This window comes from Eucalyptus grandis, chromosome 3 (assembly GCF_016545825.1).
Source record: "Eucalyptus grandis isolate ANBG69807.140 chromosome 3, ASM1654582v1, whole genome shotgun sequence".
NCBI classification, from domain to species: Eukaryota; Viridiplantae; Streptophyta; class Magnoliopsida; order Myrtales; family Myrtaceae; genus Eucalyptus; species Eucalyptus grandis.
In genome coordinates, this window is record NC_052614.1 from 48,972,997 (window position 1) to 48,999,924 (window position 26,928).

Consider the following 26,928-nt stretch of genomic DNA (forward strand, 5'->3'; position numbering starts at 1 on the left):
GTGACTTCGACCTTGACTCAGTAAAGTTCCGTGAACTAACGTCACTGACCATAGTGCGTTGGTGATTGACAACGAAGGACCGTGAAAAAGCCAAGTCAAGTCAACTTTTGATTATGACAAGCCGGGGAAGGAAATTTGTGTGTTCATATGGCTGGTCGATAGATATTGGCTAGGACAAGCCTTGGTGATGTCCAATCACCGATGAGTTTCATGCACAAGAAATTGGGTGGACTACAGAGTCTTATTTTTTGTTTATAAAAGTAAGAACTTATACACCAAAAAATATTGTGAATCGGCAAAGTCATTAAGCACCATGAAACATATTACATCTCAACCATCCTTCTAATATATAGTTGAAGAAAAAAAAAAAGCAATCCACATTTTGAATTCACATGTAAGAGCATGTCAGAAGAGAAGAGAAAAAAATTTAGGGAGTGAATTATGAGTTAGAGAAAGTGAGACTCAGAAGAGAAGAGAAAATTAAGTTTTTGTTCTTTCCATTTATTATTTTAAATTTTTTATATATTTACATTTTGACCATTCGTTTATTGAAAATTTTTAAAATTAATTCCGTGTCTAATATATAGTTGAGGGACCGCGAAAAAGCCAAGTCAAGTCAACTTTTGCTTGTCTTACACGTGGTGCCGCGTGAGTGGTCCAGGACCACGCTGACGTGGCGGTCCCGGACCACCTAATATTTTCTTATGTTTATTTCACTTTCTTTCCCCTCCGCACGTGATAGGCTGTCACTTCACCCCATCTCCTCATTCTCCTCACCGCTCGCTGCACACCGCACAACCCTTTTCCTCTCCGTACGACCCCCTTCCTCTTCTCTTCCTCTCGATCCTTCTCCTCCTCCTTCGCCTCTCCTTCGGCCCTTCCTCACTTGCAGTTGCAGCTTCGTCGCCGATCCGCCTCAGTCTCTACTCTCTTTGGCGGCTTCTTGCTGTCGCGGGCTCGCCGTCGCTCGCGACCTCGTCTCTTCTCTCTCACCCTCGCTTTCATCTAACATGCGTGTGAAAACGTGTCGAAAAATGTTGATTACATGTTGGAAAATTCGACACGCATTTGACCGCGTGTCCGACGCGCTCCGATACGTGTCGGACACTACACGGAAGCATGTTGCACGTGTCTGTGCTTCATAGGTTATAGTCGATCTTCCTTCACTGAACCCTCCCAATTAGCTCTTTTTAGAGAAGCCCGGTTCTCTTGTGGATGAGTACAGCTGAGAGAACCGGTCTAGAGATGGAATTCAACGGAAGTCAGGCTCTAATCATCATCCTTGCTTTGATTGTAGGAGGAATGTAAGTGCTCTGTATCAACTTCTGTTCGCGCTCTTGCTAACGGATACTACACATTAAGAGAAGAAGAAACTTTTCCCCTATACATGTTTGATGCAATTCAGCTTGCTTGTTTTATTTACTTTCTTATTCTTAGTCTTGATCGACTTAAAAGTTCGTAATTTTTAGCATTGTCCTGGGACAACTCAAGAAATCAAAGAGGAAGGACTCGGAGTCAACCTCAAAACCAGAGGATGCGTCTGGAGAAGAGATCGAGGTGTTAAGGAGGGACTCGGAGGATACCTCAAGAGCGGACAATGTTTCTGGAGAAGAGATTGAGGCATTAAGGAGGGACTCAGAAGATACCTAGAGAACGGACAATGCGTCTAGAGAAGAGTACGATGTGTTTTTAAGTTTCAGGGGAAGTGACACACGCCTAAACTTTACTGATTACCTTTACCACAGCTTGAAACGTGTGGGGATCCGTGTTTTCCTTGACAGTGAAGAACTGGAAGATGGTGGAAAAGTCAGTGAAGTTTTGAAGGCAGTGAATGAGTCTCGAATCTATATACCCATCTTCTCTAAAAATTTCGCTTCAAGTGCATGGTGTCTCCGTGAGGTAGAACGCATGGTAGAACATCATTTAAAATCAAATGGGAAGAAAGTGATCATCCCCATTTTCTGTGACGTGAAGCTGGACGATGTGAAGCTCCAAACCAAATTGTACACTAGTGCTATACTCGAGCACAAACAGACGAAGAAGTTTGCCTCCAAAGTAGTACAGCAGTGGGAAAGTGCCCTTCGAACGGTTGGAAAGATAAAGGGACAGGAACTTCATAACAAACGGTAAATTTCTCCTCGACTTTTTGTGGGTGATAAGCACAATATTTACATTTCGTTGGATGAATGTTTGTCCCTCGAAATTTCCGAACATACATCATTGTGGCATTTATTTAAGAATTGCTTTACAATTTAGTGAAAGCTAGACCCAACACCCTGCTACCCACAGTAGAGAATAGAATATGGCTGATTTATTGTAAAGCACAATAAACCGGGTCAAACCCAACCCAGACAAAGGTGTTTTCCAAATCATGTGCCCTTAACCCAATATGCTAAGACCAACCTTTTTACTTCATAATATTTTTGACTCAATCAATTTTTTTAGTTAATCATATTATCACAATAAGTATAGTGGAAATCATGCATTTTCATGTATTTTCTCCCTCACACGGTAATCACAAAATTTTGTACAATAACAATCTTGCGTTAGATTGTTGAATCAACAGAAATATTGCAATATTAAAAATTTTATCACGAAATGATTAGAATTGTATCCAAAAAGAGTAAATAATTAACATTACAAATGTTCACGCTCAATGCATGTGTGCGAAAAATGGACGATTAAAATATTTTAAAGAATTTCCCTACCGTGAAATATTTGAATTACTGATTAATGAAGAAAAATTATTTGCGTGATAAGAAAATATTGAATCCATATATATAGAATAAGAACGATATTTCAAGTTTTGTATGGAAAGGGCAATGTAAGCTCAAAATCAACCTATACGGACAAGCAATATACAAGCACAACAAGAATTTTGGCCCCGATGAATTGAAGCGGGGGAAGAAGATTCTTGCATAGGTTGCACGTATCAAGGGATGGGATCTTATACGGTTTCGAAGAAACTTTGCGTGTCAACATTTTCAAATGTATGGCAATGTGGCATTGCATTAGAAGGTGAACTTTCTTCAAACCCGCACAAAACTATGTGAAACCCGCCCTGTACCCAAGAATTGCTAGTTCAACTGATTATAACGCTTAATTTCCATTGGTTTAAGTAGTTGAAATAGCTGAGGTATGTATCCACATATCCTCTGGAGTCATGTAGTCTATCATGTCTTTGACTGAAACGACATTTTTCATGCTTTGCTGCAGCCAAGGAGAACAAATTGAATCGATTGTTAATGAGGTTTACCATAAGCTTAATACCGGACACATGATTGTGACTGAACATTTGCTTGAAGATAATACTCAGCTGGAAGCCATAATGAAATTGTTGGATGTTAACTCTGATGGTGTACGTTTCGTTGGTATCCACGGCATGGGTGGTATTGGGAAAACAACTCTTGCCACAGTTTTGTACAACAGATTATCTTCTCACTTTGAAGGCTGTAGTTTCCTTCGAGACGTTCGAAAAAATTGGCAAAATCCTAATGGTTCTTTAGACTTGCAGAAAAAGCTCTTATCAGATTTTGTCGGTTCTAGCATTATTGACCGAATTAAAGATGTTGATAGTGGGATTAAGATGATCAAAAGTGTGTTTGGCAATAAAAAAGTCATCATTGTGCTTGATGATCTAGACAAGAAAGAGCAACTAGAAAAGCTAGCTGGGAAAATTGATTGGTTTGGTTCTGGTAGCAGGATCATTATCACCACCAGAGATGAAAGAATCCTGATGACCCAAGTGAAATCATCCAGTAAAGAGGACCAAAATCATCCCAAAGAAATTGCACGTTATGCAGTTCGTGAAATGGCATTTGATCGAGCACTTTTGTTGTTTTGTAAGCATGCTTTTAGAAGTGACTCTCCTATAAAAGGTTATGAGGCTCTTTCAGAAGATATTGTTCGTAAAGTGGCTAGTCTTCCTTTGGCTATTGAGGTGATAGGTTCTTATCTCTATGACTATGGCTTTTGCTTGGATACACATAGAGATCGCATAAAGCTATGGAAAGGGACGTTGGAGAAGTTAGATGAAGGTCCTTATGAGGATGTTCGAAAGGCATTAAAGATAAGTTATGACGAATTGGAGAAAGCGGACAAAGAAGTATTTTTGGATATTGCTTGCTTTTTCACTGACGAGGACCAAACTTATCCAGTTATCATGTGGGATGATGGTTGTGGTGACCGTTCTATGAATGCAATTCTTAAGCTCCAACTACGGTCCTTGATAAAAATTAAAAATAAGAAGTTTTGGATGCATGACCAAATTCGAGATCTAGGAAGGTACATCGTCCGTGAAGAATATCCTTGCAAAGAAAATCCTAGCAAATTTAGTAGGGTGTGGACTCATGAAGTTGCTGTAGAACTTCTGGAGAGCAAAAAGGTAAAATGAAAGATTATCTCACATAAATTTCATTTGGAAGGAGTAACTTGTTAAATTTTCTCTTTCATATTATAGTGAGCTTTGTTTAACTTGCCGTTTGTCCTGTTTGTGAGATAGCTCTCTCTCAAACATTTGGGTCCAAAATGTCTTGTATATTCGTGGAGTGAGACCTAATGGATTTCCTAATAATTAGCTTGGTCTTCTAGGTTCTATAGATTAGAAAATAGTCTTGGGGAAATTCTGAAACAACAAAGCGCCCTTTCACGTGCTATCCAATCGGAATTTTTAAACTAATTTCAAACACATTTATAGTGAAAAAAAAAAAAAGATACTGCGAACATTGGATAAAGATAGAAAACAGGAAACTGAGATATGATTTAGAAGATATCTTCAAATGGAAGCTGAAAATTTTCGTTAATGGTGTGAACGAAAACATAGAAATCTACTTGCTGCGAAAAGGCATGTGCCATGGTGGGTTCCCTGTTGGAGAAATTTTTTACCACTATTCATATGCTTCCTTTCTTTATAGCTCTGTAAGAGTGTTAGGTGTTGTGCACTCAATTAATCTCAAGTCTTTGTCGGCAGAAAAATGAACATGTAGAAGCACTAAGCCTGACTTCCAGTGGCTGCAGCTACGACTTAGCAAAAGAAAAATTAGCTGATCTACCAGAACTAAGATTCCTTCGAGCAAAAGGCTCGCAATTTTCAGGCGACTTCAAGAATCTTCTTCCAAAGCTAAGATGGCTTTCTTGGCAGACATGGCAAACGAATGTCCAGGCAAATAACTTTCACTTTAGTAAATTGCTTGTGCTCAACCTTACCGATAGCACTATTGAAGATGACTGGGATGGGTGGAGCCAAATGAAGGTACGATATGCCTTTATATACTTCTTTCTATCATTACCTCATTCGTGATAATAGCAGCAAGATATATATTTTACTTATTTGTATCATTACCTCATATGATTGGCATAATGGTTACATGCACTCCCTATCTTATTGGAGTGAAGAATATATTTTGCATGAGAAACAGTCAAAGTAAAAGACAAAGTTACTCCCACTTTAAAAAATGCTTCATGTGGTCTAGAACCTTGGTTTCCTAGTTCTGGAAGTTGCTTAGGCTTTGGAATTGATGTATTCCAATAAAGTTCGTGCATTTTGCTTCAATATGCACTAGATATGATTTGAATGACTGCAAAGTTTGGGTCAAGTCGAGGATTGGTAACATCCAACTTGAACGGCGTAAATGATCGCAAGTTTATTTGAAATAGTTAAGTTGATGTTTTGAATCCAAAGTTGATGTTTTGAATTCAGGTGAGCTTGACCTTCATAATACTTGATTCAAGTGGCTCACTAACCTAATTTAATAGTTAAGTATTTCTTTATAATTGCATTGATGAACCGTAAAATAAATGAAAATGACATTACTTTTGCTTTTTTAATTAACTCGAGGTGTTGATCGAAGGCTTGAGCTTTTACATTGAATCTAGTTTTTAACTACTGGGTCAAATCAACTCTAATAAAATCTTTAGTTCATATTCGGGGTAGAGAACAAATATAATGGGATTCCTTTTCATTTCGAACATTTTATTTCAAGTCAGTTTTTGGGCTACAAAAGTTGTGTGAAATTTGCTTCCTGCCCACCCGGTCAAGTATCTGAAGACGTTCTCTCCCCCCCAAAAAAAAAAAAAAAAAAAAAAAAAAAAGAACAAGAACCCGGGCGGCGCCCCACCACCACCTCGCCGTTTTATAGAAAACAAAATGACGGGTACATAGTAATTTTCCATTAGTCAACTCTTGCAAACCCTTCCCTCCATCTGTGATTCTTTCTACAATTCTTCTAATTGAATGCTCGTATTAAGTCGAAGGTGGATACCAAAATCACCATCACCTTTTAAAACCATCACTTTATGGAGAAAATTACCAAAATAGTCCTTCACCTATTGCAATTTTTCCAACTCAGTCCTAAATCTTTTATAATTATGTCAATTCAGTCTATCCGGTCAAATTTGACCGGCCAACGTTGACGTGGATGTTGTCCGATGCCGGTCGTTCAGCCGACACTGACATGATAATTTTTTAATAATATTTTTATTTTTTCTAATTTTTATTTATTTTTATTTTTGTTTATTTCTTCTTTATCTTTTGGATAGTTGCCGGACCGGCCACAACAGGTTATGGCTGACGAGGTCGACCTTGCCGGTGAGGCCTCACCAATGGTCGGTGAAGTCACCGATGAGGTCAATCTCACTAGCCGTAACCTTTTGGCCGGTCGCGGAAGAAAGAAACAAAAAAAAAAAAAATAATAAAATATTCAAAAAATAAAATATTATTAAAAATTACCATGTCAACGCCATCCGGCCAAATTTGGCCGGATGGACTAAATTGACACAATTACAAAAAGTTTAGGATTGAATTGGCAAAAAAATGTTTAGACTGAATTGGAAAAATTGCAATAGATTTATGATTGTTTTGGTAATTTTTCATCACTTCATGTTTGTAACTTTTATTAGGCTTTACATTACACTTGGCATAAGAGGGAGTGGAGTTGGAGACGCGGGTTGACTGCGGTGATGTTGAAGATTATGGGGAAAAAAAGGGTTTTGGTATTTTGAAGCTTGTGGGTGATTTGGAAATTAGAATTTTTTGTAATTTGGTGACGAGGATACTTTAGTCTTTTGGTTATGGAGTTTTGTTCTAAGACGCAAACCACAGGTTTTGGAAATAAAGGATGTGAAATGAAGTAAAAGTTGGGATGGTTACTTTGTATTTTCCCCACGGTATAAATTTGACTCCTAACAGGGGCCTAACTCCATTAAAAAAAAAAAAAAAACCCTTAGGTTGGGAATTCTTTTTTAAGAAGGTTAATATTGCGAAAAATCCCAAACTCATACACATTTAATAAATTTATCCCAAAGTAATTTTTTGACTACCAAAAATCCTAAATTGGTATACCTTTAAAAATCTACCACCAATTGATATACTTGTGACAAATTTACTCTCTTAATTTTCATTAAATTTTACTGTCAAATTGCTGAGTTGGATAACACATGACAGTTGATTCGTATATCATTTTGGGATTTTACTCTTTATTTGTCACATTTGTATTCTTGTGGTATTGATCCAATTTAACAAATGGTATATTTGTCACAAATATATCATTTTGGGGTTTTTGGTTGTCAAAAAAATTAGTTTAAGGTAAATTTGTCACATATATACTAGTTTGGGGTCTTTCATGGTCAAAAAATTAATTTGGGGTAAATTTATTACAAGTGTACTAGTTTGAGATTTTTCATGATATTAATCCTTATTTAAAAAATTTAAAGTGCGATGGTTATTTGTTACATCCCAAAAAACTTGGGATATCCAAAGTACCCTAGATTATCATAAGTAATGACTTACGAATGCTTAGCTTATTAATAATGTGGCGATATGTGTTGACGTTTCTCATTTATGTTTTTACTTCAACTTTTTTCTACAGATGGATAGATTGAAGGTTTTAGATTTGACTGGTTGCATACAATTAAGAAGGACACCTGACTTCTCTATATTCATGACTTTGGAGATTTTAATTCTTGCTCGGTGTGTCAAGTTAACCACAATTGACCACTCCATTGGTAAGCTAGAACACCTAACAACTTTGAATATCAAGGGATGTAGGTGTCTTCAGGAGTTGCCTGCAGAATTTGGTTCTCTACAATCTTTGGAGAACATTATCATGCCCCAAAATTTTCAACCCTTCAAGCTTCCGGAGACATTAGGCAAACTGGAATCTTTGTCAAGTCTTATATTAGATGAGCACCCTGAAATCAGCAAACTACCAGACTCTATTGGACAATTGGTGAAGCTTACACATTTATCTTTATGTGGGTGTGTTAAGATAAAGGAACTTCCATGCTCTATTGGACAATTGCAAATGTTGGCTAAGTTGGATTTATCAAAGTCAGGAGTTGTTGAACTACCCGATTGCATTGGAAAGCTAAAGAAACTAAGGGTGATGAGGATTAGTTTTACAAAGATAAGAAAGTTTCCTCTTACTATTGGACAGGTGGAGATGCTCGAAGAGTTAAGTGCCAAAAAATGTTGGGATCTAATAGAGGAAAACCTAGAGGAAATTGGGAAGCTATTCCATTTGAGGATATTGGACTTATCATATACTAAAGTATCTAGATTCCCTACAGTGCTAGGTTGCCTCTCTTCTCTCCAAAAACTTGAATTGGGTTCAAGTTGCCTTCTAGAAGTACCAGATCTTCCCTCTAATTTAACACACCTTCACATGCAAGCTGGTCAATTCCCATTTATCCCCGACCTCTCAAGCCTCGTCAGTTTAGAGTATTTGGAATTATCTAAATTAACTGATTCAACAGGGGCACCTGGTCCAATTTGGACGGTCAATTCGCCAGTAAAACAACCGATCCATCCGCTTCCGTTTGGTTTGACAACCTTGAAATTTAGCGGCATCACTGAAATGCCACCTCTTTCAAACCTAAAAAATTTGTCGATTCTGTGGGTCATTGATTATCCATTGCCAGACTTCTCTATCTCTCAAGACATAAAGTATTTGAAGGAGTTGAAACTAAGTAAATGCAAAAGACTCAAGAAAATATATGGTTTGTCGCTCCTGAAGAACCTAGAGCGCTTGTATCTGAGCAGTCTGGAAAAGCTGGTTGAGATTCAAGATTTGGCAGAACTGCAATCCTTGTGGTACTTACGTATTTCCCATTGTAATAAGATAGAAATGTTACCTAATTTATCAAAGTTAGATAAATTACAGCACATTGAGCTAGATGCTTGTGAAAAAATAACAGTGATCGAGGGCGTCGAGGGCTTAAAAAGCTGGGAGTTGAATCATCGTGGTTGCACTGTCCTAGAAAGAATGTGGGAGGTCTCCACACCAACCTGGCTTTCTCGCAATATACCTGTATACGACGTGTTTTTGAGTTTTCAAGGACCAGACACTCATTATAGCATTGTCGATTACCTTTACAAGAACCTGGTTCGTAACCGAATTTCGGTTTTTATGGACAATCACGAATTCAGTTCTGGTGATGGAATTTCTAGAGAGCTTGAACTAGCACTCAGCGACTCTTATATCTATATACCATTTTTATCTAAGAACTATGCTTCTAGTCACTGGTGTCTCTATGAACTAGTCCACATGGTAGAAAGCACATCGCAGTCAAATGGGAAGAAAAGGATCCTGCCCATTTTCTACGATGTGGAGATTGATGACGTTAAGCTTAAAAGCAAATTATACAGAAGACAACTAGAAGAGCAGAAGTGGTGGTATGGCGACAAAGTGAAGGAATGGGAAAACGCTCTAAAAAAGGTCGCTGATATGAAAGGGTTCGACCTGAAATCTAACAGGTAATGCTGCTATTTTGACTAATCGTAGTTTACCTTCTAAGTTAGTAGGTAATTAGTCATTCAATTGAACTTTACCACCATAAAATTTCAAAGTCACTATGCAAGCTATTGCACGAAATTACTCAAGTACACTCGATTAGATTCTTACGCTATGTTTCGAAGAGTTTGTTTGGCGGGTGAAGAAAAGAACGGAAATAAATTTGAGGTGAAGAAAAGGTATTCTTTGTGTAAGTTAGAAGTTTGTAGGATACGGAGGTGAAGAAAAGGTTAGGGATTGGAAAAATGAAGAGAGAAAAATGAAAGTTGGCATTTTTACAGTATGAGCATTATTGTATGTAATTGTCTAACTACTATTCTATCCTTCACTAATTTTGTCATTTTCTAGTACTTTTGAGGGTATATTCGGAAATATGAGAAAAGACGACTTTCTCCCCTACTTTCTTCACACATCATTATCAGCATTTTCTCTCCCTCTTCCAAACAATGGTTTTGCATTCGCCACCCCATCATTCCCTCCAATATAATTCTTTTCACTCTGAATCTTGCTTTCCAAACAGAGTGCCGTTTTGTAGAAAACTACTGAAGAATATAATAAAATGGCGCCCGAAAAGAACGAAAACGAAGAAGATTTCGATTAAGGGAGAAAAAGTGTGATTAAAATATTTTAGGATATTTATTTAAATTGTTACAAGACGGGTAAAAGAGTTCCTTGAAGTGCAAAAGCCATATGAGATACGTGAAGTATAATGTTTTACCTCTTTTGGCTATTTTAAATTTCCAATATGTTTGTTTGGTTGACGTTACACGGTCATCATCCTTTCTTATTAATGTAACAGAGGGCATGAGCTTCCGTGGTATCTTTTCGTAATGTTTGAGATTGGAATTTTTTTTTTTCGGTTACTCTCTCTATAATATAGAGCGATCATAGCATTAATTAAAGGAGCTGTGAAACTGTTGCTTCAATTGTCTCCACAATTGCTATAATTAAAGGCACTGCAAAAGTGCTAATTTGGAATAATCAGAGGTTTTCACCTCAGGATTAGTCTAATTTTATTAGGAAAATTCTATAAAAATTAAAAATTTTAAATGAAAAAATTATAAATCTGTATGAAGACTTAGAAAAAAATATTTAATATGATTATTTCTTAGAGGACAAATGAGAAATCCAAACTTTTAAACGGTATTAATTTTTACCCGTTCTTTTAAACTATCAGAAAAATGTCGAACCCTTTGAATTTGTTTCAAATATATTCCAGGTCTTTCAACACCATTTACAAGAGGGGAGATTCTTTCCCAAATTCCGATTTTGCTCCTTAAAGAAGGAAGATTTATCTGGATTTATAAATTCAAGGAGACTATATAAGGAAATTTTTTTGGTGTGGCAGTAGACTATTAGATTGTCATTTTGATGTCCTTTTATTGCGTGCCTGATAAAAACGAACTTTTTTCTATCGTTGCGCATTGCTGCAGCCTCGAAGAAGTCATTGAATTAGTTACTGAAGAAGTCTTGAGAGAGGTGGAATCTGCCAACATAAGGAGGCCCCAAGCAGGTGAAGATTAGTGGTAGTCTATAGGAAGCTGTGTGGAAATATCATGGGATGGGAAGAATTCCCACCCTCCAGTGAAGGAATGGGAAGACTCTCGAATACAGGCGACACATACTATGGGATTCGACCTGAAAACTAACGGGTAATTTCTGCCATTCCGATTAATTATGACAAGATATGTGATTCAATTGAATTATACAATACATGGAATCTCACTGTTACTACAGCGCAGCCTTTTGCATCAAAATAGCCGTGCACTGAAGCAAATTCTTATTTTTTAGTAGACTTTGATGATCTTCAAAAGAGGATTTCTAAAATTTACCACTTGTGTTCTACTAGTTTGAAGGCTAAATCCAAAAAAATTGCGTGAACTGATATCCACTAGACAAAAATATCCCCACTTTCCAAATGGCCCAAAAAGATATATGAATTTCTACTTGAGGGATGAAAAAATCATAAGTTTTCATCCATTCAAGTTGATGTATTCGCTCAGAATAGTCTATTTGGAACACTGCTTTTGGTTTGGGGCAAAATGAACTCAATTAAGAACTGACATTTTCAATTTGGGGTTACTCTCTCTCTCTCTCTCTCTCTCTCTCTCTCTCTCTCTCTCTCTCTCTCTCTCTTCTCGTTTAAACAAACTTCATTGATTTAAAAGTCTAAAAAACAAAGTCGTTATTGATTAGCCAAAAACAACGTTATTTTGTCTCACTGACATTTGCCTTGCCAACATCTCTATTGTATTTGTCCTTGCCATTAGCCACCTCAAATGCCACATTAGCTTGCATGGACAAAAAATTTAATGGTAGACATTTTTGTCTATTTCATGCACTTTCTAGGTCATTTGCAAAGTGGATATATTTTTGTCCTCCAGAAGTTCATTTCTTTTATAATAAAAAAAATTGCCCCTAGTTTAAATGCAAAGACGAGAAAATGCTCGAAGAAAGAGGAGCACGTCATTTCATCATATATCAATTTAATTCTATCAATTAATTTCTTTAGAAGAGCCCTAAGAATAGCTTGAAAGAATATGCCCGGAATTCTCAAGATCTTGCTTGGAACCCACAATTAACACTCCAAATTATTTTTTTATAGCGATCGACATGTTATTTTCAAATAGATCCCTGGGTTTTAAATGTTGTTAACGAGATTATCTCCTCAAGTTTGATAGGTGGATCCAATTGAATTAATTTCATTAGGAATAGCTACTTCCCATTGGTTCCTGAATTCTGAAGCATCTCAATTTCTTCGTACGAGCAATATTTGATGGAAATTTGGGTTAGCTGTAGATTAATGGGTGCTGATACTTAATCGCTAGAGTCAAAAAATTATTAAGCTTTTGTTTACAGATTATGTTCTCAGAAGTAGATCCCTATAGTTTATCACATCCATAGGAACATTGTGGTCGAACAGAATTGCATAGCAGTGCAATTACACATCTTCATTGTCTACTTTTTCACGGTTTGTTTTCTTTGTGTATTGAGTTAAAGATCTTCAGGTTAAAGTTGCTCGAGACGTTAAATGCAACAATTAGATTGTCATCTTGATATCCTTTCACTTTCTGTCCGTCCGACTAAAATCAAGTGTCCTTTACTTGGGCAATGTCGCAGGTACGGAGAACTAGCTAAGAAGGTTACAGAAGAGGTTTTGAGAGCAAGGCAATTGTTAGACTTATACTCCTTAAGCCTTCTTTTGGTTCGTTGTCAAAGAAAAAAATAAGAATGGCTTTGCTTTCTTGGTAATAATATTCTGTGCAACTGCATTCTATTTCCTTGAACTCCCATACTTTATTGGAGGATTGTTTGGAGAATCGAGATATTTCATTGCGTAATGAAATGGGTTTCCTCTCCTTCTTTTCCCTCCAAGCGCAAAAAGGCGACGCCGTCTTCCCTTCAAGGTGAATTGATATCATCGATTCAAAATTTCTTCCTCGAATGCATTGGTGCTTTATCTAAAAGGTCAATCAGGTTTTCACATCTGTATGGACAGGAATATCCTTGAACTCCCATACTTTATTGGAGGATCAATGAAACTTTCACATTTGTCTTTATAGCGGTGTCGGGAGATAGAGGAACCTTCAATCATGAGTGTTTACGTGGGTGCTCTGCTAGATTTGTATTTGGATACAAACTACTATAGTTGTGGCCACTTTCTGGATGGTTTTATTGTACTAAATGTTGACTGTAGTGATGTCAATATTTGTTATTCTATTGTTTCACGTATTCTACTTCATATGATAATAATGTAAATATATGGCATACTAGACTTGGTCATATTGGCCAACAATGTATGAATAGACTAGCCTAAGAGGGCTTGTTGGGCAACATTGAAAAAGTCGATGTGTCCATATGTGAGCATTGCCTACTTGGGAAAATGACAAGGAAATCATTTGGAAAAGGTAAAAGAGCTGAATTTCCTCTGCATTTAATCCATTCTGACGTCTGTGGTTCAATGAATGTGAGAGGAAGGCATGAGACTGTTTATTTCATCACTTTTATAGATGATTATACTCGATTCGGATATGTTTATTTGATTTCTCATAAATCTGAAGCATTAAGTTGTTTCAAAAGGTTTATGAACTTGGTAGAAAATCAATTAGACAAGAAAATAAAAGTATTGAGATCTGATCGAGGTTGAGAATATTTATCTGATGAGTTCAGAAAATCATGTAATGAAAAAGGAATAGAAAGACAGTTGTCTATTTCAGATACTCCTCAACAAAATGGTGTTGTAGAGAGAAGAAACAGGACCCTACTGGAAATGGTTAGGTCCATGATGGCGCATGCTAACTTACCTTTAACTTTTTGGAGTGATGCGTTGTTAACTGTTGCCTATATACTTAACCGGGTGCCTTCCAAATCAGTTACTTCCACTCCATATGAGTTATGGACAGGTAGAAAACGAGACTTAAGTTTTCTTAAGCCATGGGGTTGTGCTGCCTATACTCATGAGTCCTCTCACAAATTTGAGAAATTAGGTCCCAAAGGAAATAAGAGTATTTTCATGAGATACTCTGAACACTCGAAATTGTATATGTTCATAAGTGAGCAGGAAAGTGGGAGTATAACTGAATTTGAATCACGAGATGTCACATTCTTAGAGGATGCATTTCCTAAGAATGGCGAAATAGGGGAAGATTACTTTCTATTTGAAACCTTGGATTAAGATAATGAAATTAGTGTAGTTTGTCTAAGTGGGAGTAATATGAGAAATGATGAATTGAATTCAACTCATTCTCAATTGCAACCACATGATAAGACGACGTCATCATTATCTAATCATAGTGGGAGCATAATGGGGAATGATGTGCTAAGTGTACAATCTTCCATACGGCGAACAAGTCACCAAAGTATTCCCCGTCGACGTTTTGACATTGAAGGGGAAACTTTTATGATTGCACCGCAAGATGAGGATGAGCTAAGAAATATTAATGAGGCTCTAGATTGCCCTAATAAGAAAAAATGGATTCATGCAATGGAAGAGGAAATGGAGTCAATGAAATCAAACCATGTTTGGGAGCTGGTTGATCTTCCAAAATGACACAAAGCTATTGGGAACAAGTGGGTTCTCAAAATAAAACAAAATGTTGATGGCTTGATAGAAAGGCATAAGGCTCACCTTGTGGCGAAGGTGTATAATCAACATGAAGAAATTGATTATGAAGATACATTTTCTCTTGTAGTGAGATTTACCTCGATTCGCATTATTTTGGCAATAATGGCAAGTATGGATCTTGAGTTACATCAAATGGATGTAAAGACTGCTTTTCTCAATGGAGAATTAAAGGAAGAAATATATGGAACAACCTGTTGGTTTCATAGTGAAAGGCCAAGAAGAAAAGGTATGTCGACTTTTGGGGTTGGCCTTAAGCAGTCATCAAGACAATGGTATATGCGTTTTCATAATACCATAATGGCATATGATTTTACAATGATAGATGAGGATCATTGTGTATATATCAAAAGATCTAAGGATCAATTTGTGATCATATCATTATATGTTGATGATATACTAATTGCCGGAAGTAATATGGAGTTTGTTAATAATGTCAAGAGTTGATTGTCTTCCAACTTTGAGATGAAAGACATGGGTGATGTTGCATACATTCTTGGAGTTAAGATTTCAAGATTGTAAATCCATAGACACTCCTATTGAAAAATGTAAAGGATTGAGCCATAAACTATGTCCAATGACTCCAAAAGAGAAGGAACAAATGAAACATGTTCCTTATGTTAGTGTTGTTGGAAGCTTGATGTACACTATGATGTATACAAGACCTGACATATGTTTTGTAATTGGAATGGTGAGTAGATACCAATCCAATCCAGGTCAAGTACATTTGAAAGCCATTAAGAGAATACTAAGGTATCTAAATGGGATTGTTGATTATACGCTGAGTTATTAAGGAAATGATCTGTAACTCGAAGGCTATTCAGATGCTGATTGGAGAGGAGATTTAAATGAAAGAAAATCTACCTCTGAATTTGTTTTCTTACCGAATAATGGCACCATATGTTGGAGCAGCAAGAAACAAACGTGTATAGCCTTGTCCACGATGAAAGTTGAGTTCGTGGCATTATCAGCAGCAGTATGAGAAGGTGTTTGGCTTAAGAGATTTTTTGGGTCATTTAGGTGTTGTTGGAAGTGCTGCAGATTCATTGTTGGTTAACTGTGATAACCAAGCAGCAAAAGCGTACACCAAAGATCCAAAATATCATGGCAAGACCAAACCTATAAATACCAAGTATAACTTTTGTCAAGAATATGATTGCATGAAAAAAAGTGAACTTAGAGTACATACTACGCATAGTATGGTAGCAGATCTTATGACAAAACCAATACCTAGAGATGTGTTTTTGTGGCCATATGAAATCTCTAGGATTGCGTAGGGGATGATGTACTGAATATTATAATTTCCCTAAGTGTTCACATTTGATGAATTTGTGTTTTCATCATTAATGCCTATGAATCTTTGTTTGATCTTTATGCATCTTAATGCTCAGTGCATTACTTTAAGTTGAGAAAGTATGTCGGACAGATATAAGATTAGCCCACTCACACGGGCAATCGCCTCTATTTACTATGTGATAAATAGAGATGAGACTGTTTTTAAACTTATTATATAGGCGATAATCAAGAGCTCAAGCTTAAAATATGTATGTCACCTTAACTGGATGTTAAGATGAGGACATAATACTTACTATGTTCGAAAGTAAAAGACTCCAAGCAAGTTAGACATTGGGTATGTCTGAGCTATCATATGTACGGTATTGAAGGTGTAGATATACGTTCCATGGGAAAGTAGTTAATACCGTAATACGTATTTCATACTACGTATGCATGAAACGACCAATTTCATGACTCTTACTTATTCTCAAGATTTCTATTTAGTGTTTGCTATCTTAGGATGTTGCCAATGGTCATGAGTTTGATTCGATCTAATGGGACATTTCTAGAAAAGCAAGCTGAACTGAAATTGAGAGTTTGAAGGAAAGAGGAAGATCGAATTTGGAGAATCACATTGTAGTTTTGTATTCACTGGTTAACCAATTATGACTGTCTTTGTGATAATCATAATTGTGAATACGATATATATATATATATATATATATATATATATATATATATCATTGTTTAAAAGAGATCAAGAGAGAAATAAATGTGATCGATCGATCTAGGGTACTGCATACTAAATCTACTCAGAGTGTGATGCCCATTATGAGTTGCTATATGTTCCTAATAGATGTATAGCAAGGAGCTCTCAAAGTATGCTGGTCGCACGAATTATTCACTAGTATGAATGTTGAAGAGAGGTAAAGAGAATCATGTTCGGCCCACTATGTGCGAGTGGGAGATGATGGTTTTTTGTGATGGGCTTAAGGTCCGTCCGCCCATGTTGGGCCTGAAAGCTCGGCCCACAATATTATGGCCCATGGATGAAGGGGCACGATTCCTGTTTGGAGGGAACGTATATAAGGGAGGAAATAGAGGGAGAACGTACCTTTTGGCATAATTCCAACGTATGTTCCTCTCCCTCTTTTTCCCTCCAAGCGCAAAAAGGCGACGCCGTCTTCCCTTCAAGGCGAATTGACATCATCGGATCTAAAGGGATCATAATTTCTTCCTCGATCTTCGGCATCGGTGTTTAATCTGTGGCTAACAAGGTACGCTCGATTCCGTGGTATGCTTTAGGATCGGCGATACATGTTATTCTCGGGCTTATTTTCCGCATTCGTTTTAGGGGTTCGATTTAGTGTCGAATCTGATTTTTGGGGATCCGTTATTCCCAACAGTCTTTATAGCGGTGTCGGGAGATAGAGGAACCTTAAATCATGAGTGTTTACGTGGGTGCTCTGCAACAAAAGAAAGGTGCTTCCATTCCAAGCAATAAATTTCTATAGGACGGTCGTTGACACCAAAAAGTGACATTCGTGGGCTGCAACAAGCCAATTAGGTCCTCCAAGCTCCATTGGATGGTCAACTCACGGACTTGGAGGGAATTCGCAAATAATAATGATCGCGGTTGCCGACTGTTCAGCATCAGCCACAATTCAGGAAGTAGCAAGACAAGAGATAGATGAGTTATCGAGGCACCCGTTGACACCAAGGTTCGACTGCCTTGTATAAAATGTGGTGCAGTTACTAGGAAACATTCTGAATGTCTTGGGAATAGTTTAAATTTGAAATAATAACTACGACGTTTATCTATTCACTCAGGCTATAAATGGCCAACGGTGGATTGTTGTAAAAGGGTGGACTGGTAGATCAATGAAAATGATATACATTCAGTCTCGCAAGTTATTTTCTCTATTCATGTTGCAGTTACCCTTTATTTGTTTAGTCTTTTAGGTTTGCTTGCATTTGTTGTCTCCTCTTCCTATAGTTACTGCCATCAGAGTTTTTTCCTTCCTTTCCAAACTGACACAGAACCCGCTACACATAAAAAACCCGAATTGCCAACCTCCGGTAAAAAGTATTTCGTATGATACTGTTTTCAACGAAACATCCTTTTGACATGTCTAGTGGGATCATCGTGTTCTGGTTTGAGGAAGTGCTGATGGTAAAAACAAAGAATCAGAAGACTCGTAATGCCTCCGCAAAGACAGTCACCTCGTTGATCACTAATTTGGTAACCGAACTCAATGTCGAGGTCGGGACAGCCAAGTCAATCGCTGAAATGGTCTCAATTCAGGGAAGCAAATCACCTTCTCAAGGCGAGATGGGGTGGAGACGCGTAAATGGTCTGTACCTTTAACTTCAAAAAAAAAAAACTTCCTCTTCCCAATTTAATACTAGTGGAAGTTTGGGCCAAACAACGCCATTGCAAGCGGTCAGAATACTCCAAAGGCCTGATTTTACCAACGACCATCACCCGAGTGGTCATGGTCACTAATTGGCCTGGCCCAATTGGAGCAATTAATTCATTTGGGCACACACAAGAGGAAGTCAATGGAAATAATTTCGGTATGGTGAATTCGAATTCCCCGGTGTCAAGAGTAGACATTCAAGGAGTTGAAACTTAGCTACTCAATATGGAAACTATCAAACCTCGAATCTTAGTAGAAACGATTATGACACGGCCGTTCCTCCATCCTAAGGATGCAGCCTCAAACCAATAAGATCTAATTCCCAAAAGTTCCTATCTATAACACTCTTGCTCTAACGGCCACTAATTGAGGACCTGGAAAGATTGGGAAAGAAATGAGTGAGTAACTACAACTCAGTGAGTAGTACATATCTTCTAAGAAAATCAAGCCTCCACATTACACATATAAAACTCAAAGACATGATTCATTTATTCCAATCCAAAATATAACAACTTACAAGAATAAAATTAGTTGTATATAACTTCAACCTTGCCATATCAATACCAGAATTTTTGTTCATCCATAATATTAAAAGAAGCACCGTTGGTTTAATTCAATAATCAAACTCGTCATATCTTATGTCAATGGTTCATTCCATTTTCCAAACTTATATCACATCACATCTCAAGGCCCTAGAGGTGGCTTCCACAAGATTCGCATCACCGTACCAACACATGTAAATGGTACAAGGCTCTAGAGGTGACTCCTGTCATACCCCGATCCTCAAACGTGTGCCTATCCCTCACCTGGTCGATATAATAGGGACGTCCCAGGATGCATTGCCGACTCATTCATTTTAATACGCATGCGGAAGTATATAAATAAATCCCCAAATAATAAAATAATGGGATAGAAAAGTAGGGTTATATTTTTCACAATTGAAAAACACAACCACACTTTTATACAAGCAAACCACATAGTATATATTACAATACTATTCACAGAAGTCTGATTTATTATATATCAATTCACAACTTAAGATTTGCAAATAGGATGGGATCTCAGTCCTCATCCGGGTCATACTCAGGATCCTCCTCGAGGTCGTCCTCTTCATCTTTTTCTTCAGGGTCTTCCTCAGGATCCTCCTCTTCGGGCTCTTCTTCTTCAGATTGCTCCTCTATAGGTTCCTCCTCTGACCATTCCCACTGCTGATCCTCCTCCGGTCCTTCCTCTTGCTCCACTATCTCACCGCCCTCTCTCGTTCCAGTTGTCGTTATTGATTGAGTACACGGGCGTACGAGCTTCATCCTCAAGCTTAGGATCCTTAGCATCCACTACCGACCCTTCCTTAGGATCAGCCGTTCCTTCTCCGAACGCTTCTTCCAATACGTACAATGGTACATCACCCTCAAGTATAGGACCCTCCCTTCGCCTACCGTAGTAGTGATGATACCACGACCGATACTCATGGGGCCTCAGGGTGTCCTAACCAACATCAACCCAAATGGTTGACTTAACCAATACGTACTCTAGTCCTTCCGGGTGAGGGTGGATATGAAAGTGGTACTTTATCTCGGTGACTTCTTCGGGGATGCCAAAATGCATGGGAGGACGAGGAGGTGGAGGTGCTGCCATCTAGGGGGCCTGAGATAGTTATACAATAACCAATGAACCCATGTCTCAGCGAGTTCTACCTCCTAAGACCCGATTAGTATATCAATACACTATGGGCTGCCTAAGCACACACAGGTCATAGGACTTACATTGGCCTCAATCCCACCTGAAGTCAGTACAATTCATAACAGACACCCAATTATTCAACACATATCAAACTATCGATCAATCGACCTAGTCGATTACATGTCAATTAGACTACTCCCCGGTCATTTAAATCAGTACCATACATTCCCCACAATGGAATATCTAGTCGTTGAGCCCACGTGCATTCTCCAGGATGACATACCGAGTCTCCGAGCCCACGTGCATTCTTCAAGACGACGTACCTACTCATCGAACTCACGTACATTTTCTAAGATGGGATATCTAGTCATCAAGCCCAAGTGCATTCTTCAGGATGACATGCCGAGTCTTTGAGCCCACGTGCATTCTCTAAGGCGACCTATTTGCCAAGATGACATACTTAATCACCGAGCTCACGTGCATTCTCCCAGGTGATATACCAACTCACCGAGCCCATGTGCCTTCTCCAAGGTGATATACATCCTACCATTATTCCAATATAACATGACGCCTTTCTCTAAGATGACGTACTTAGTCATCGAGCCGGCGTAATACAATACATAATCAATCCCAATTCCACAAATTCCACTATTCTCTGTGGATCACCAATCTATTTTTGATACTGACAATCGATACCCGATTGTTCTTCAATCAAATACCCAAAATCAATTCATTTAGGAACATATCCTAAAAATCCATAATTAAATCAATTAGCTACAAATCAAAGCTCAATTAAATAAACGGACTGCACCACGACAATTAGCATGAAATTCTGGTCACCGGCCATCCCGGTTGAATTTCCGGAAAATAAATAAATAAATAAATAATTTCAAAAATTAATTAAATAAATACTAAAAATCCAACTTAGGCCCGTAATGCCTAATTGAAAGCTGAAATGGACCCGGAAAAATTTCAAGTGCCGTTCAATAAATAATAGAACCTTTCTACTTGCTAATGACTATGTCTAACCACCTAACATGCATTGGTAAGTCACTAATTTAATTATTCTAAACTAATCTAACCCCCTAATCATGCTTAATTAACACTAATAAACCCTTAAGCATCATTACCAAATTAAGCGGGGTTTAGTGAGTTAAACTTACCTGTTTAACAATTTGCTCGGATTGAAACGTCGGGAACGAAGCGAGGGTTACTTTTCTCCAAAGAGCCTAGGATCCGAGGCCCGGAAACACCTCAAAATGGGCCTAAAGACCTGCTGGAAACCCACTAACAAACCTTCTGTTTTGAGCTGCAAACTAGGGGGAAATAAGGTTGGTTAGGGCGGCAAAGCTCGGGGAAGGGCAATGGAGATGGTCTCGGTCCAAACCGGGCAAACCGGTGGCTGAACGGGGCCGGAATAGCTCCGACTGAGCTCCCACAGATCTGAAATAGTAGCTGGGGCTGTGAGAGGCGAGCAAGGGCAGTTGGGCGCGCGGGCTGCGATGCGGGCGGGCAATGGCTCGCGAAACCGGCGATGGCATGCGGTGGCGATGGCTCCAGGCATGCGACGAGCTGCAGCTTCTTCTCCTTTGGTTGCTGGTCGAAAATGGAGAGGGGAGATGAGGGTTTGGGCAGTGGATAAGAGAGAGAGAGGGAGAGGATAGAGATGAGGGAGATGGGTCCCCTTGGCCAAAGTTTTCCACACAAAATATCTTCCAAAGGCATCCTTGGCCAAGTGTTATTCCTTGGCTCACAATAAACCACCAAAGTTCACCTTTACACCCTTGAGATGGTCCAATTTGGCTAGGGCATGGGGGAGCTACGAATTTGCAAGCCATTTCCTCCAATTGGACTCTCACACTCACTTGATTCAATCTCATTTGGTCCTAATAAATTCAATTGATCATCCATCGATCAAATCAATATTTTTCCTAACCCATATATCTATCATGCTTCCCAATTTTGCTATCAAAAGCGATCCTCGGCTTTTTTCTATACAAAAACGGTTATATGCCGACTTTTTCCCAAAAAGTCTCGGATGCCAGAAAAATCTTCTGAGACTGAGTTGATACTCCTAGAATTTATTGTGACATGATAGAATCTTCAATTTCTGAAATCGGACTTAAATTCACAGTTAATTTTAACTTGGCGTGTTTTTAGCGTGACCTATATTACTAGGTAACTTTCAGAAATTTTTAAGTGCAAATGACTAATTTTCGATTTTTTTCGAGCCACAATGAACTCACTCGACTCTTTGGCGACTCTCAGTTATCATGAAAATCTCGAGGATTCAAATACGGACACAGGGTACCAAAATAATAAGAAAATTAGTTTAGTGTTGGCCGACAAGAATTTTCCAATTTAGTGGTGTCACCCATGATTAGCCACACATCTTAGTCGAACCATCCTATCTTTGATCTCAAATCGATTTTTAACTGTGCCGTAATGGCTTCTAAAGATGAGTACAATTGAGAAGCCGATTCCTAATCGAATTCTCAAGTTTATGCCTTAAAATTCCTTAATGGTTTTCCCAAATAGTTTAGTTATCTCGAAAGTGATCGGCTCTAAGAACAACCCTATAGGCACGTTAATGAAATGCCCGATTTATTCAGTAGAAAATAGACTAAAAATTGGGATGTCACAACTCTCACGAAATTACATTATCGTGTAGCACTTAATCCTTGATTAACGTATATCAATAGTACAGGGTCCTAAAGGTGGCTCTCATGAAATTGCTTTATCATGTAACACTTAACCCTTGAATACAAGACTCTAAAGGTGGCACTCACAAAATTACGTTATCATATAGCACTTAGTCCTTGATCCATACATATCAACGGTACAAAGCTTTAGAGGTGACTCTCACGAAATTACGTTATTGTGTAGCACTTAGTTCTTTACCGGTCCACATCACAATTGGCTTCATAGACCAAAACATAACTTTTCATCAATCAATTCTCTCCACAAAACCAATTTAGAGTTCATGTCACAAATCAAGTTCACATATCAAATCAAATCACATTTTACAAACCATACTCAAGTCAATGCAATTCTTTCACAAAAAAACCACAAACCGAAAATATATCCCATCTCCTAACTCCATTCATCAGACATTCACAATTTATTTCTCACACCATTTCAGAATTCATATCTTAAAGGACTCATCCCATAAATCAATTCGCAACTTTCCCGACTTCCGTAACACATTCCTCACACCATTCTCAAATGAATAAAGAGTAATAAATGTCCCGTTCAAAGTTATGCATCAAATATGCTATGATAGTACTTTTGCCTTTTAGCCACTTCATAATGTGCACATAATAATATACATCATACTTTTCATTTTCAAATTATGAGTTTACAAATTAGAATGAGAGATCTTACCTAAAAAGCCCAAAACCAAAGAACGAGAAGCTAAACGAGGTAACGATCTCTTAATCCTAGCAATGAAACAAGAATCGACATTAAAACCTAGGACAATGCTACTACAATTACAAAACCACTAAACTAAGCTTACACGCTAATATATTTACTCCCATGCACTAATAAATCGCATATCCAAAGTGATTATTCAAGTCGTTCACAACACAAAGGTTGAGCATGAAACTTGGTCAAACCATAGCTCTCTCAACCAAACCCTGTTTCAAATGTACTTATAATCAATAGAAAGTCATTTCAACGTACTACAAGAACCCCAAGTTAGCCAACCCAAAATCAAGCCGAAAGCCAATGACAAATGGCCCCGAAGTTGCTGGGCATGCACTATTCATCACGTGCGGGAAACTTCAAATTTTTGTTTCGAGCAAATTGTAGATTCAAATCAAGTTCCATAAAATTCTATAACTCCACAATCCCTAGATTACTAATTCTACAAAAATTGTAGCTCTAAAAACTCCTTAATCGAATTTTGAAGCTCAAATTAACTGAACCTCAAATTTGTGCCCTAACTCCAAAAACCAATCTGATTGGAAGAATGAGGGGTGCGAGTACTTAGCAAACTTTGCGATATGTGGTTGAATTGGCTAGCGAGGTCCCTAGCACAAACACAAAGCCCTCTTTCCTTTCTTCTTCTTCTTTCTTTCTCCCCTTCTTTTCTTTTGCTTTTGTGAAAGTCTCGGGCTTAAGACCCAAGCACCCCTTCTTCCCCTTTTTATATCTTGTCCCCTTCCTTTTTGTTTTCTTCTTTGATTTTTCAACTCTCTTCTTTTCATTTTTTTCCTTGTTTTACAAAGGTGGGTCCCACCACCTCTTTGACTCGCTCGAAGAAAATACCCAAATATTACAAAGATCATCAGGTTGGTGGGCCATAATGCTGCATGTTAAATGAGAATAGTGAATCCAATAAACATTGGAACTATTTTCCATCCCTATCCGAAGATATCATCTGTATCGGCCTCAGGGTTCGAGGGATTTTGTAGCCAGGCCTCCTTCACCACCTAGGGAGTAATTTAGTCAAGTTAATCAAGCGTAGGATCCATTAAGGGACCACCATATGATTGAACAAATGGTTCACATAGTGATGCAATGCACGGGTTTGAAAGGAGGTGTGCCCAGACTGGTGTTTTGCACGTCATACCCAGATTAGATCGATAATATATATCCACTAGAATGCAAGATGCTAGACTTTAGTGTCCTCATTGGAGAGGATGATTGGTCAATAGTGAACATATTAATAAGTTCACAGCACAATATGGGGACATTAACAATGATGGTAGAATGAAATTAAGATTGATCCTTTTGTTGTTGTCATAGACAACTTTTTCTTGGTGCACTAGTCTCCCGGCAAATTCTATCCAAAATTGGGAGGATATGAAGAATAATTTTCATACCAAGTTTTACCAAGCAATCCTTGAAGTAACCCTATCGGATCTAGCTACCATTAAATGGTGTAATAATGAGACCATAGATCAATATATTGCTCGATTTAAGAAGATGAGAAATCGTTGCTTGTTCTTTGTTCTAGAGAAAGAAGTCGTTGAAATGGCTAAGAATGGTCTCAAATTCATTCTAAGAGAGCGACTCACAAGGCAAAGATTCATAAATCTGTTTTCATTAACCGCTGCTGTGATGCCCCAAGTAGGCCACCCTTAATAATGTAATCTTAATAGCCATTAATTCTTCTTTAGTATGGAAGCATGTATAACATGAATTATGCAAACATGTACAATTAACAGCATAATAGGTCATAGGCAATTTCCATTCATTAGTTTAATTATTTAGTTACATGGGTGGCACACAACAAAACAACTTCCAATTCTAGACTTGAGGTAACCAAAAAGATATCTACACTCCCATCAGCGACACCCACATGTGCCATGATATCCATCGTCCACCACATGACCAAACTCAAAAAGTGGCTGTCATGGATCTTGTCGTCTTGGAAACTAACTTAGCTATCCCACTACCATCATGCTTCACTCCCATCCATCGTAGTCCTACTCCTTGTCCGGGTCGCTGTACTCAGATGGCCCATTGTTGTTGTTATCATCCTCAAAGTCACTTCCATCGTTATCACTCCAAAACCTGAAAGGTGAAAGTGCTAGTATGAATATCTAGAAGGGGGTGAATAAGTGTGAAGAAAATTTTTCATGTAAAGTAGTAAAAATGTTTTGTTTTTGAAACTGAGTTTGAAGAACAATAGACTTTAAGTGAGTTCAGACTTTAGCAGTTAAATATCACTATAAGTAAAATAAAGAAGTTTAGGGAAGAGAATAAGAACATAAAATTTATAGTGGTTCGGCTTAAATCAAGCCTATGTCCACTCTCCCACGCTGACAACCTTTGGGCTGGATTCCACTATGAATCAAAAGAGAATTTACAACTTGTGATCAAAACTTCACAGTGAAGAGTCTTTGCTGCTCTCTCGCGAAGTCACACTATAAATCTCTCTCTTTTTTAGTACAATTTCGAGCATAGTATATTGAATAACAAGAAACTAAGAAGCTTCCGACTTTGGAATTTCTTTTTCACGCACTCTTTCGAATGACTGGAAATGTCTCCTTTAAATACTCCTTCATGCCTTTTTGACCGTTGGCACTTTTCAAAGGAATTCTTCTAATCAATCCGTTGGACAAATCAATTAAGGAGATCTTTGAGCTGTTGAAGATTGTGTTGAAAGCCCGTCAATCATGTTCGCCCATACAATCAGGATCTCGATTTCCATAAGTAGATTCTTTCCAAATTTACTTGCCTTATGAAAAGAATTGATTCCAACTAGGATAACCAATCTTGTAGGTGTTATTTCTAGCCCGAAAGTCATATGAAGATATATATATATATATCCTGTAATAAACCAAAGCTTTGAAGAAATAAAGATAATCTTGAGTTTGATTTCATCTTTGTTCTTCATCGTGTTCAATCTGGAATTCGTTAGAATATGCAGATTTCTGATATAAGATAGACTTTGACACTAAAGTCTGGTAGTCTTCAGACTTTGACACAAAAGTTTGGAAATCTTCAAAATAGACTTTGGATAAGTTTTGTCAGCTTCAAAACATCAAGAGAGTTTTCTCCAACAATCTCCTCTTTTTTTATGGTGACAAAACTTCCTTGCAGATTTAAAGATTTGTATCATACAAAACAGCTCTTTAGTAGTACATGATATCTTATAAAAACAATTAGTTAAGGATCTTAGATTTTCCGG

The 26,928-nt window shown here is 37.9% G+C and overlaps 2 protein-coding genes across 2 annotated transcripts; both read left to right on the forward strand.

The window, feature by feature from the left end:
- The first annotated feature begins 965 nt into the window (after window positions 1–965).
- On the forward strand, window positions 966–5,412 carry LOC104433254 (disease resistance protein RPV1-like). The gene is made up of 4 exons (XM_010045936.3): window positions 966–1,304; window positions 1,470–2,126; window positions 3,217–4,384; window positions 4,970–5,412. Exons 2-4 carry the CDS (start codon window positions 1,909–1,911, stop codon window positions 5,297–5,299), a joined length of 1,716 nt encoding a protein of 571 aa, XP_010044238.3. The 5' UTR covers window positions 966–1,304; window positions 1,470–1,908; the 3' UTR covers window positions 5,300–5,412.
- A 2,453-nt stretch (window positions 5,413–7,865) lies between these two features.
- Window positions 7,866–13,040, forward strand: LOC120291912 (TMV resistance protein N-like). The gene is made up of 3 exons (XM_039309718.1): window positions 7,866–9,751; window positions 11,222–11,440; window positions 12,909–13,040. Exons 1-2 carry the CDS (start codon window positions 7,866–7,868, stop codon window positions 11,310–11,312), a joined length of 1,977 nt encoding a protein of 658 aa, XP_039165652.1. The 3' UTR covers window positions 11,313–11,440; window positions 12,909–13,040.
- The last annotated feature ends 13,888 nt before the right edge of the window (window positions 13,041–26,928 follow it).

What these genes read in the sequence shown, in the direction of transcription:
- LOC120291912 (XM_039309718.1), top strand. Translation starts at nt 7,866, where the DNA reads ATGGATAGATTGAAGGTTTTAGATTTGACTGGTTGCATACAATTAAGA. An exon ending in TTCGACCTGAAATCTAACAG is followed by an intron (nt 9,752 to 11,221) that starts GTAATGCTGCTA and finishes GCATTGCTGCAG; the next exon opens with CCTCGAAGAAGTCATTGAAT.
- LOC104433254 (XM_010045936.3), top strand. Translation starts at nt 1,909, where the DNA reads ATGGTAGAACATCATTTAAAATCAAATGGGAAGAAAGTGATCATCCCC. An exon ending in CAGGAACTTCATAACAAACG is followed by an intron (nt 2,127 to 3,216) that starts GTAAATTTCTCC and finishes GCTTTGCTGCAG; the next exon opens with CCAAGGAGAACAAATTGAAT. An exon ending in AACTTCTGGAGAGCAAAAAG is followed by an intron (nt 4,385 to 4,969) that starts GTAAAATGAAAG and finishes CTTTGTCGGCAG; the next exon opens with AAAAATGAACATGTAGAAGC.